This window comes from Gavialis gangeticus, unplaced genomic scaffold (assembly GCF_001723915.1).
Source record: "Gavialis gangeticus isolate Ggan-Ray unplaced genomic scaffold, GavGan_comp1, whole genome shotgun sequence".
NCBI classification, from domain to species: domain Eukaryota; kingdom Metazoa; phylum Chordata; order Crocodylia; family Gavialidae; genus Gavialis; species Gavialis gangeticus.
This window is the reverse complement of record NW_017728995.1, coordinates 7,866,608-7,879,354: the sequence shown is the minus strand read 5'-3', so window position 1 is coordinate 7,879,354 and position 12,747 is coordinate 7,866,608. Positions and strand designations below refer to the sequence as shown.

Genomic DNA, 12,747 nt, shown 5'->3' with positions numbered 1-12,747 from the left:
ACTTCTCCATACCACTCTGTTACGAAAAGTTTTTATAACAGAACTAGAAAAAATATTTCCAAAAATGACTAATAATTTTGGTACCCAGTTTATGCTCTTTTAGAAAAGGCTACCATATTACTTGAATCAAAGATGACTGAATTCAAAACTATAATTAGACTCTAGACATGGAAAATTTATAAAATGCTATAATTCTCCATGTCTAGAACTTAATTATTGAAGAGTCATCTTAAATTTGACCCCCCACCCACAGCAGCAGGAAGGCAGGTAGCAGAGGATTCAAGTGACCTGACCCTTGCCCCTTTCCACCTGCCCCCCACTTACTTCTCTGGGTGTCCCAACCCCCCTCCCTCTTCTCATCTCCTTGCGTTGCCTCTACCCCCTGCTACCACTTATTTATCACAGCTCTGGCTCCAGCTGGCACCCCACTCCAGCCCAGGGCATGGAGAACAGAGGATGTGCTGCCTCTGGCCCTGGCCTGGCTTCAGGGAGGAGCAGGAGCTGCAGGGATGCAGATAGCAGAGGCACAGGGGGCAGCAGCTACGTCTCCAATTCCAATCCTGGACTCAAGGCCACAGTTGGATCTGCAGCTGCTACCCTTGGTCCCCTTCCCCCAAGCCCCCAGCCTATACTAAAGTGGGGGGTGTTCATCTTGGATCTGAGTAAATATGGCATCTTCCAAGCATCTTCACTTGCATGCTTCATTTCCCACTCTACACATCATTAATGTGGTAGAGCCACACATGAGGAGGTGGTCAGCCACCTGTGGTGCATCACCAGACACAAAAAAAGAAAATTAGACCTAGCTATTTTCCATACATGATGAAACAAATATCTTGAGGAAGATTTAAATTGAAAATTCAAGACTGAGTATTAAAAGAAAAAAGTCATCCCTTTTGAAGAGAAAAGAGTGTCAGAGCTGTGCACAAGACAACCTACATTCATCCAGGTTGATGAATTCCTGATTCAGTTCTTCATCACCAGTTCTATTGTTCTTGGATTTTTTGACAAGGTGAGCACGGTCATGAAGATGATGACCAATAGCCATTTTTTCTAGTCCACTTTCAGAATCTCTAAGGGCTTTTCTAGTTTCTTTAATCTGTGCAAAGATAAGGTTTTATTTATTTATGTTACAATTATTCCTACAATAGATCATGCCATTGTTGGCAGATAGGAAATATTACCCTTCAAAGTTTTAAGAAAAAAAATTGCATAATGGTTAGTTTTTTCAAAATCTGGCTAAGCCTAGTCTAAATATAATCTATGCAAAGAGCCTTGAACATTCTCCTTGACAACAAAATGAGTAAGTATGTGCTAGTATTCTCTACATTAAAAGGGCAGATAATAATTAGACTGTCGTGTTGATGGACCTCAAACTCTTGGCTACCACTTATCACTGTGCTCATAGGTATATTATTAGAACCTTTCTGATAACCAAATACTGGCTTGAGCTCCAACATTTTTGGGTGTGGGATATATTCAACAGCCTTATACTGCTTACAGATAGTCTTTCATGAACCTTGCTTAAGGGCTCAAATTTAAATTTGAATTTCTTAGCAGAATTAGCTGCAACAGCTGCAAGGAAGCCAATGAAAGGGCATCTTCATCTGAAGTATTAGGTAAGCATTTAAAAGTGCTCCGGTTCAAAAGATAATGAGAAGTAGCTATTACACATTCTTGTGGGTATATACACAAGGGTTTTAGACAGTATTGTGCAAACTGGATACACCTTTACTATCTTATGTTTACAGATATTTAGGCAAATATGGCAAAATAGACAGGGTAAAAGAAATGAGACTTAGTTCATGTACAGATGTTAAGTTTCTACCAGGAAAACTGCAGCTGTCTCAATAGAAACCATGCATACAGACATTCACACACTTTTTCCAGAACAAAAATTGCCAGTTCTGGAAGAAAAAAACCCAACAACAAACAGATCATCAACCTGATGGAAGTTACTTCCAGGATAGTTTCTCCAAGAAAAATGAATGCCTGTCCTTAGGGAGCCAGGAACCAAGTGGGAGGGAAGTGACCCCCACAGTCCCAAGACTGAGGCCACCCCAGTCTGGGGAGAGCATAGGGAGCAGCTGCAGCTTGTCTCATCCAATGACCAGGAGGAGTCAAGCAGCAGGAAAGGCTTCCCCAGACTGGGGTCACAGTAATCTGGAGAAGATGCAGGGCACAGCTGCTTCCACCCCTTGCATAGACCAGAAGAGAAGGGAAGGAGCAGCCACTCCATGCTTTCCAGTCAGAGGAATGTGGGGGTTACCTTGCTGTTCCCCCTTCCCCTGGGAACGAGAACTGGAGCAGCCACTGTTCCCCAGTTTCTCCAGACGCAGATCTCCAAGTTTTGCGAAGGGAGGGGGATCAGTTGTAGGCTACATGCCTGTACTGCTTCCCATCTCAGGATCATTTCTAGTGGTGAAAATTTTCCACTATTCAAATTCAACACCTGATCATGGCCATTATATACTGGCTCAAAAAGCAGGGAATGTAAAACTTGCTGCTATAAACACTCATTTTTCTACTATGCATGGAAAGAGGCATACATGTAATCATAGCAGGAGACAGCACTTCATACAATGACTTAAGATAGTAGTGTCAAGGAGCAACTACCCCAGGAACAAGATGTTTACTCCATTAAGGTGTTCACTCTATTACAATACTGCTATGTTATACAATTCACTGGCACCAGTTAGAATGTGAAAGGAAACAGAATTTGGTCTACTCTAGTTTGTATTCCAACCATCTTACTAAAACTTTAACTGTGTCAAGCATACTTACACCTCCTGGAGCTGTGCGGGTCTGAGCTGAAGCCTGGAAAACTTTTGGTGGTTCATCGCCTATCTTGGAATAGGTCATTACCGAGGAAGATCTGAATGTGTGGGCATCTGGATTGATTGACAGTTCATCCTAAGATTGGTAGAATTCTCATTAATAATGAAGATACTACTTAAAAAACCAAGTTATCCATACTCTGTGATTAATGCATTCTCCATTCCCACATTGTAAGTAAAAGGTGATATCAAAGGAGACAAAGCCTAAACTGCACTGACTTTGCAAGGTGTACTGTATGGAAAGAATTGCAAGACTGTCACCACAAGGAACAGGAGATGAGACAGAGAGATTCTGGACTGGATGGGGTAGGTGCTGCACATGGTGCAGATGCCTGACCAGGCCAGAAGAGTTTGACACCTCCTGCCCTAAAATATTTCTGGGGGAAGAGAAGGACTATTTCTACTGAACAGCAAACAGTTTTAGAAGCTGAATTTTATGGTATACTTACAACATTTTTTTGCAGGTCGAGCATGCTGTTTCTCATATTTGACATAATTCTGTCCATTGCAAAGAAAGGGTCCCTTAAATTTGAATCCTGTTGGAAGAGAGGAAGAGAATTATTAGATACAGATGAAGAACAGCAAAATCAACACAAAACAAAAAAAATCACAAAGGTAAAATAGTTATTTTTAAGGTGAGGGGGTTTTTTTGGTTTTGCTCTTTTACAACAGCCACATGCACCTTTCTGCACAACCTACAATTCACAAACAAAAAATGAGCAGAAAATAACTTTCTTTTAAAATATAGAGTCACTCAGACTGAAGATGCTGGTGTTGAAAAATAAAGAGGACGGGGATAGATTTCTAGAAGCTACTGAACCAGCACAAGTTTAAGATGACAATTAAGTACTGTTTAAATTTCTCCTTAGAATGTTATCTTGACTAGCATGTCAATTATACTGACAATCAGAAAACCATAAAGCTGAAAACTACTGTACACCTCTATTTCTAGAGCACAAAGTTAGAACATCTTCAATGTACTAATCTTTATATAATATGCAATATGCCTTCTAGAGCATGAAGCAGTCAGCCAGGGGAGAACTCCAAATGTGGTGGCCTGAGACCTAGTTCACAGCTGCCTGATATCTTGTTAGACCAAACTTTGGGCTTCACATACAGGGGGAAAGAACAACAGGCAGAATGAGCACTTTTAATAAAATAGAATGCATTATTAAGATCTAAAATCCACAGATTTAATCCAAGACATTTCTTCACTACAGGAAATGCTGTATTCTCCTACTGCTTTGAAGCTGGTAAAGCCCCAAAGAAGGATTACAGCATGTTTACCTAGTACAGTACTGTAATTACAGAACTTTACAGGAGCTTACAGAAGGCTGAAAGATAGCAAAATGACAAGTTTTCAAGCCTCCTATTCATTGCTGGGTGTTCACATTTAAAGTTTCCAGTAGGAAAATAAGTAAGTCACCTAGGCTTACACAACCCAATTTGAACACACAGTTTTATAGTCTGAGTAATAACAGCAATGACTCACGGCATTTTTGGTTTTGTTTTAAATTTATTTAAACCTAGTCGTACATGAACTCAATCCTGGCAATCCTAATGCTATGTAATTACAATGCTGAATAATCAAAAACAGTTAGCAGTGCAATGTCATGCAATTATGTATGTGATGAAACACTAATTTACTTTCCAAAATGAAAAAGATAATAGCAGAAGGAAACCAGTAGACGCTTGACTTGAAGTCAAGTCTCTCATTTTAAAAGAGGCCATACAATCAGCAAGGTTCTTTTACACCACAGAATACCAGCACTTACAAAAAGCTAAGTACTTTCATGTCTAGTAACAATCTCACTTTCAGAATAAATATAAGTTATTTTATTAAGACATAATCCTAGTCACCTTTGATCAACTGAAAGGCAACTGATCTCAGTGAGCATTATAAATCAGGTCCCTGGTTACTTTCCTACATGTATCACTTTCAAGTAAAACAACGAAGAAGAGAATGTGTATGAAGACAAAGTACGTAAAATGTACTGTACAGCATAAGTAAACAACATATTGATTTGCATATATTGGAAAGCCATTGTATATTGTGAAAAATGCCACATGAAAAGAATCCTAGTGCCCTAGGAGCGTACAGAACAATTACAACTACTGTAGTAAGGAGAAGACAAGACAAGAAGGATGCTATTAAAAAAACAAAAAGAACCCAACTGTTAGTGGACAGAAGCCTTAGTCCAAGCATTTTCAGATGGAGGATAAAAAAAAGCTTTTTAAAGAAGTATTTAATACCTCAAATCTCTCAACAAGTTATAGTGTTTTCCTTTATGTAGCATATTTTTTTATAGTTAAATGCACTAATAAGCAAAAACTCTCATCTTGCTTATATTCACTAAGTCACACCAGCTGTATTTTCAAATTTATAACTGCAAGAATTCATAAGGTTATTAAAATTATTAGTAGATAAGAAATGAGTTAAGAATGCAAATTCCTGCATATTTGTAACTCATAAGTTTCATTAAGCAGGAAGAAATTTGGGATTTTCTGTTGGCAGCACAATGAATAATGGCAGAGATAAAGAAACATTTGCTTGCTCTGGAGAATGTTGTTTCTATAGTGACATTCAGTTGCTCTAGACAGTGGAGGCCAACCTTTTTGTTGGGAGTGCCAAAAATTAGCCTCACGTACTCCCTGAGTGCGACTCCGATTCACTTCTCCTGCCCTATCTGCTTTTTGCTCCCTGCCTTGCTGGCCACTTCATAGCCTTTCTCCTCCCCAGTCTGCTGCATGACGCGCAGAAGCTGCCCATGCCACTTGCGGCACTCATGCCACAGGTTAGCTATCCCTGTTCTAGACTGTTTAGACACCACACGCACTACCTCTCTGGATAACAGATTGGGCCTAAAAAAAAATAATAGAAAAATGGTAAGTATGTGAATGACACGTTTATCCCAAATGGTTAACTTAAAGCACCAGCAGAGGCTTTAGCTGGCTCATGCCCACTAAAGCATTTCCTCATAGTTTAAAAGTTAATTGCATAATAATTCATAAATGACAGTCTCAGAAGTAGCAACTACAGAAACATTTTCATGGCCAGAGCAAAGAAAAGGAGATCTGTGAACAGTAATGGCAAGTGACTCAGAATTTAAAAATGGAGAATGAACTAACTTCTTTTACTCTTCCAAGCGTGGCATAAGACCACATAATATGACACGCGGGATAACAGAAGTATGACATCCCATAAGGGGTAGCATAAGTATTTAGGAACGTACCTAAAAGTGGGTAAAAGTAAAGTTTTGTAAGTGGCATAACTATCACTTAGATACTGGAACCAGTAATAGCTTGCTGTTTATAGCTCAGGTTAAGCTAAAACAGCATCTGTCCTGATCTGGTATGACAACAGAATGGGATTCTGGACAATTCACTATACTGTTCCCCAAAATATATTGTAAACATAATCATGCCAGCTGAGTAATTTAGTTTCCCTCTTTTTTTTCCTATTTAGCCCAATCTCAAATACTTATGCATCTGGTGAATGTATCGTCACTTGCATACCATTACTGACAGTCATAGAAGTTTTGTTAAGTCAGAAAGGAATAAACAGGATGGTATATTGAATTTTACAGCTCTCATGCCTCTCATCTTCAAACTTAAATACTTACGTTTCTATCAGTTCAATGGCGGCACTCACTTAACTCGCCAGGGCTAGTCTTCTGGATGAAAAAATGTATCCAGAAAGATTTTGTACTTGACACTAGCCAATGGGAGTCTATTCTTCTAAGTAGCAAGATTTTGTACTAAAAAGGAAGGTTGTTGCTGAACTGAGAATCCTGGAAGTGGTGCTACATACATGCTCAAATCAGGATTAGAAGGGGTATCCTAGGTCACCAAGTTCAGCTATTGCAGGCAATGCCATAATCTTTGTTTTTATTTAAAGGAGACAAATAGGCGTTACCTTTACCCTCCAGTATCCTACTAGATCTTCCATAATTGAATAAAATACAATAGATTAAAGTACTAACCCTTTCTAGACTCACAGAAAAGGGCTAAAAAAAGACGTAAAAACAGTTGCTAATAGTAATCCTCTCGGTTTACTTAGAGGAAGAATCTGAACCAATTTTGGGCGTTTCCATCAAGTCCCGAGGATGCATGATGTTGGAAAGATATGTGGTGATCAACAGAATCCAATACCATAAAACATCTAACAGGACAAGTATGGATGTACCTCCTTTGCCTATGTGCAGAAGGTCATCCACTAGCAGAAGAAAGACTGCTTCAGTGGTTAGGCTACTGTGGTTAACAGCAACAAAGGATACAGCTAACAGGTGAATTTACTACCACATTCAGGTGAAGGACAAGGGTTTGGCCACATTCAGAGGTCTGAGAATCTTGCATCAGGACAAGGGCTTCCATCAAGAAGGCTGCAAGGGAATTGGGTCAAAGGCACCATTATTTTGGAAACTATCTTCATTTGTTGGGGTTGTTTTCTACTGCTTCTTAATTGGCTACAAGGCAAATGAGTAGGGGTGCACCGATAGATTTTCTTGGCCGATACCAACAGCCAATGATTAACCAACCACATCGGCCAATGCTGATCCAATAATCAATATTTAGTAATAGTGCAAGGCATTTTAAAACTACTGACATAAATAAACTATTTTTTCTTTTGTTTGCTTTGAATTTATAACAGACACACGTCTCTTACCTGCTCCAGCCCTCAATGAGGAAGGTGGTTACCACCTTATCCTCACTCATGTCAACCCCTCACCCATGGCTCTTACCTGCACCTCTGCTCCCTGTGCAGCCTGCATTGCTTTTCTGGGTGTGGGGGGGGAGACCCTCAGGTCTGCACCCACTAGGTGCATTCGGAGCCCCAGAGCATGCTGCTACCTCAGCACTGGAGGGCCTCATGCAGCCAAGTGAAAACTAAAAAAGTCCCCAGCAGTTTCTGGATAACTCATCTGGTTCAAAAAGTGATATTGCCCCCCTACCCAGTCTAATGAAAGACCTGATCTTTTGGAGATAAAAACAAAGAATATATAGATTTGATAAAGAGAACTAAAAAAAAAAAAACTACTAGAAACCTTTTGAAGAATACAAGCTCTTTAAAAATCAATTTCAGCAGCAATATCCAATGGGATATCCATAGAAGGTTTACATGATTTATTTTCTTTTAATGAAAATGCTAGAAGGCAAACACTCCCAAATAATAATCACTCCGCATTTCCAACAAGCAAGTACAGCAGTTCACAAGCATACGGTAGCTCTGACTTATTTTTGTTTTGGTTAGCAAGACAAGATGCACATGCTAACAAGATACACAAACCATTTTTCCCAGGATACTAACCATATTACCAAAGCTGCCAAAGGGCAGGAGGGAACAACTCATGGCCTGGAAGAAAAGGATTGATTTAATTTCTTCTTATCGTGATGTATTTAAAAGTCTTTTCCATACTGCAGTTGAAATTAAAACATTTGAGCAAATAAAAAAAGTTATTTAAGAGAATCTCTGTGGTATATCCTGTGCTAAGACCACATAATGTGAAGTAGTTCTTAACAGATATAGAAGCAGCATACTATTTTTAAATAGTAGGCTGCACCAAACTTTAATAAATCATGTTTACACAAATGTGACAAAAGCGTTTAAATATAAATCTTTAGAGACATTTCTATATACCATAGCAACCATGCAACTAAAGTTAATTAAAACATAAGGTGTAGTACTTCAGATGTCACCTGCTTTCTTATATTCACTCAATTCTCTTTATGCAGTAGAAGTCAGAAAGGTTGATTAAAACCAACAAATCTGTTTCACTTGACATAAGTGTACGCAACCAAATTTCAAAAGGCTGGCATAAATTTTAGCGCACAAACATTAAGCGATGCAGCTGATCTGCTCAAGCACTCCTTTTTATGTATTACAAGAGATTAATGTAGACTTAACAATAAAATACATACATACTCGCCAAAATATTCATAGATCCCTAGGGATAAACCAAATCAACTCTAAAATGTCAGTAGTCTCAAAGGTCATTGCAAGGAAATTCTAAGTAAAATCTATCATCATATACAGAAGTCTGAAGACTAATAAATCTGTTGTGTGCAAATTATATTTGTGTACAGATGTATAAATAGATGCAGCTATAAACACCAAATGCAGCCCCTGTGAAGCTTTGACCACTTGGTACTGAATCTCAGTACAGCAGAGCAACTGAGTTGCTGGAAGACAAAATAGATATTATTAGGAAACAAAGATAAGAGTTAATTTTCATATGGTACATGCACACACAAACTAGAGGAAATTTGCTTTGAACGAACAAATTACTTATGCCATTAAATATTTTAAAGCACTCACAGCCAAAAGCTTTAAGTTCTTTAATTCTGCAGAGTTGTAAAAGTATTACGTATATGTCCAATAGTTCAGATCTATTAAGCTTTAACCATTTTACAACCAACTCTCTTACTAAGCAGAACTCCTTTAGGAATTTGTTCATGTTGAGGTAAATATTTCACACACGCCCCATCCAATTTACAGCAGTAAGAGCTTAATCATTTTAATATAAAATTAATTTGAAAAACAGATATTCCCATGAGAAGGGGGTCTTTATTACTGTGAAATGTAGAAAGAAAACACATTCAGTTTTTCACTAGAATATTTCAGAACTGCCATCCAGGGAAACCAAGATCTGCCTTATTTTCTGGGTTTTGTTGTTGTTTGTTATAAACATAAGTCTGCTTTTTGTCAGAAAAACCACGGCCAATGACATATAGCTGAGAACTTGCACAAGACAACCAAACAAACAGCAGACAATCCTTGAAAGTGCAAATTACTGACTTCAACGTGCTCTCCCAAGTTAAAGAATTTAAATATGCAGCTATTTGGTGGACAGTAGAAGGGAAGGAGGAAACCTCAATCAAACTGAAGGTGGAAAAGAGGAAAAAGATTCTTTTCCTCAATCAAACTGGGAGAGAACAATTACAAATTTTGAAAGAAGCTATTTGACATTTTAGTAAACTTAATGATATTTAGATGAATGCTTACCGACCAGTGTAGACACTTTTTGAGAAAAAAATACTAATTCAATTTCTAAATTTAAGTTTTTAGTAATACAAAAAGATAGCTGTGTCATCTTATATAAATCTAAGCTATAACCCAAAGTTTGATTGTATCATCTTGTGCCAACACTCACAAATGCACACACACAAGGCAGGAACCAGCACTGACTAGTCTCAGGTCACGGTATTTCAGGGAACACAAAAGAAATTCTTAAAAGATAGCATGATGACCATGGGTATGAAAAAAAAAAATGAACAGTTATTTTTAGAAAGCAGAGACAAAAACCTGTCTAACATTTTCAAACCTCAAGTCTCCTTACAGACAGAACACAAATGTAAAGAACAAGGGGCAATAAATCCTCTGCCTTTTTTTCTTCTTCAAAGGTCATATCCATATTTAGGCATTTGCTAAAGAGGGGCCAAAGAACCTGCTCCTGCTCTCCTGAATTCCAATGGAAGTAGAATCAGGCCTCAAGTGGATCCAACAACATCTATATTTGAAGCCAGCTTTCAGCATATGAGCATGGAGGAAAGAATCTGGCAGTTACCCTTTTGACCTGCAGGTAACCGTCTGTGCTCCAGCTATGTTTATTAAGCTCAAAATATCTAAATTTGAATTACAACGACTGTTCTTGGCAGAGGTCCACCACCCCTTGTGGTGTATTATCCTTGGACTCAAATGCCAATGGTTCCACTTTAAGAACAGTCAAGCCAAAAGATGCTTTAAATAGTATGACAGACATTTTGCTTCTGAAATTATATACGTTGATTTAAGTTATATAAATTATATACATAGTACTTATAAGATTTAGCAACAGCAACATAACTATAATTGTCACTGCCTGATCAGACAGTCAAAAGAGCACTTTTATATAAAGACAGACTGTTGCCAACTTTCTTTTAATTTGCTGTTGGCAGCCTATAGGAATATTTGGTTTCATATCAATTTACTTGGTCTTCCTTAATTGTTAGAGCCACATATCTGAAGAAAGATATTTAAGGATCAGAATGAATGTGGGATATGAATCCCTGCCTCACAGCGAAGCTGTTATATAAGCAAGCCTAACAGCTTTAGGTGGCTGAATTGCAGATCTGGCTTATATCCACAAAAGTGGTAATTTAGAAACAGACCAGTACAGTGGCTCATACATAACTGAAAAAAATTAGAGAGAAGGTAAAGTCCTGCACATCAGCTGCAAGACCTGAATGCCAGAATAATAATATCAAGAACCCACAGCATTATATGCTTTCTTCTTCAGTGAAAAGACTGCAGCCTCTACTACTGCATATTGAGGCAACTTGTGCAGCCTCTGCACACCAGCAGTTTCTAACAGCCAAAGGCAAGCTATCATAAATAGCTAGGATGCATCTAAATTTCATTTATTTCCTCCATCATAAATATTTGGGGGTGGACTGTCAGGTGCTTAAACTAAAACAGAACACATGTATGCACATTTAGACTGCTCTCGATAATTAAGTGCACAAATATTGTATTGCATTTATGTATATACTTACACAAGAGATGGGCATGTTGAAGGCATAGTGGAGGTATCCATTTGGGGAGAAGAGACTGTCCAGTAATAGTGCTGGCAGATAAAGCAATTTATAAACAAAGACATTCAGGGAAAACTGTCCTTTTGGACACTAACCCATAACTAATACACAACATAAAGTGTTCACTGAATTATCAGTGCTAACATGGTAACTCACAGCTCTTAAGTAACAAACACATTACATAATACTTTTTAACCACAGGTCAAAACACTTTTTGGATGACAAATATTATGACCCACATTCTGCAGCTGGAAAAGTCTCAGAGAAAACTAAGTAACTTGATAAAGGCCATCCAGACCAGCAGCAGAGCCAGAAACATAAACCTAATTGCTCTTTCTTGTCTTGTGGCGTATCCATCAGATCTTCTCAATGTCTAAAAATCCAAGTGTTAACCTATATTACTAGTAATTGTATGCATCAAACAACTAGCCTCTGAAATTATCAAAGAACTTACTCTCTGATTTCCCCTCAGAGCAACCTGAGAATCATAGCGTCCTCTTTGATCTAGACCTCTTTCTCCACCATCTGTAATACTGAGAAATGGATCTCGTCCAAAAGGATCAGAAAAGCTTCTCATCATTTGACGCATGTATTCATGATGTGCAGCAAAAGGCTCCCTGAAAAAAAAAAAAAATTAAGAAACTTCTGACATCAAATATTAAACATGAGAGGATAAGGGTAGGTCAGCCCTGCTCAGCTATAAGCAGACTTTCCATCTTAAGCCATTTCATATGGCTCTTCAATTACACCTCAGCTTAGCACCAGCAAAAATTGCTCCATTTGTCTTCTCTCCTTTCTTCTCTCTGCTCTCTTTTGAGATTCATACCATCCACTAAATCCATTTTGGGATCCTTCTCAAACACTTTGTCCCACCTGTGCTCTTTTCCTCTCTCTCCAGATATGTCCTTGCATCCCTCCTACACATCTTAGATTGGAGTGGGGGTGGGGGATGGGGAAGGGGAAAGGTTGAGGAAGGTGGAGGTGGTGGCAGCGGCATTCTCCTTTTTGCTTCTTTAGCTTCTAATCTTGTGTTTCTCTCCCCTAAACCTTCAAACTTTAGCTTCATACTGCTGAAGAATAATGCATATTTACTGAGCCTCCTAACTTCCTCCCCTCCTGATCATTTGGGCTAAGTACAGACACTCAGGGGGATTAGGGGGAGGTTAGATTCAAACTGGGTGCCTGATATCAGGTAATTCAGGATGGGAGGGGTAGCTGGGGAATTGGGAATCCGGCAGGCTGGAGGGGATCAGGGGTCAGGCACAACCCACGGGTGGGGTGGGCATGACCTGTGAGGGGTGAAGGGAAGGAGGTGTGACCCACAGATGCGGTGGGGGGG

At 38.8% G+C, this 12,747-nt stretch overlaps 1 protein-coding gene across 3 annotated transcripts in view; it reads right to left on the bottom strand.

The window, feature by feature from the left end:
• The window catches only part of MLF1 (myeloid leukemia factor 1), a 25,754-nt gene that overhangs the window by 2,563 nt on the left and 10,444 nt on the right, over positions 1 to 12,747 (bottom strand). For 2 of the 3 annotated variants that reach the window (XM_019503208.1, XM_019503210.1), the window contains exons 2-6: positions 11,863 to 12,025; positions 8,146 to 8,190; positions 3,287 to 3,373; positions 2,785 to 2,913; positions 940 to 1,099 (exon numbers count right to left, since the gene is read on the bottom strand). In XM_019503208.1, the coding sequence (XP_019358753.1) occupies positions 940 to 1,099; positions 2,785 to 2,913; positions 3,287 to 3,373; positions 8,146 to 8,190; positions 11,863 to 12,025 (584 nt within the window). The remainder of the gene's footprint in view (positions 1 to 939; positions 1,100 to 2,784; positions 2,914 to 3,286; positions 3,374 to 8,145; positions 8,191 to 11,862; positions 12,026 to 12,747) is intronic. The other variant, XM_019503209.1, reaches the window with a different exon arrangement.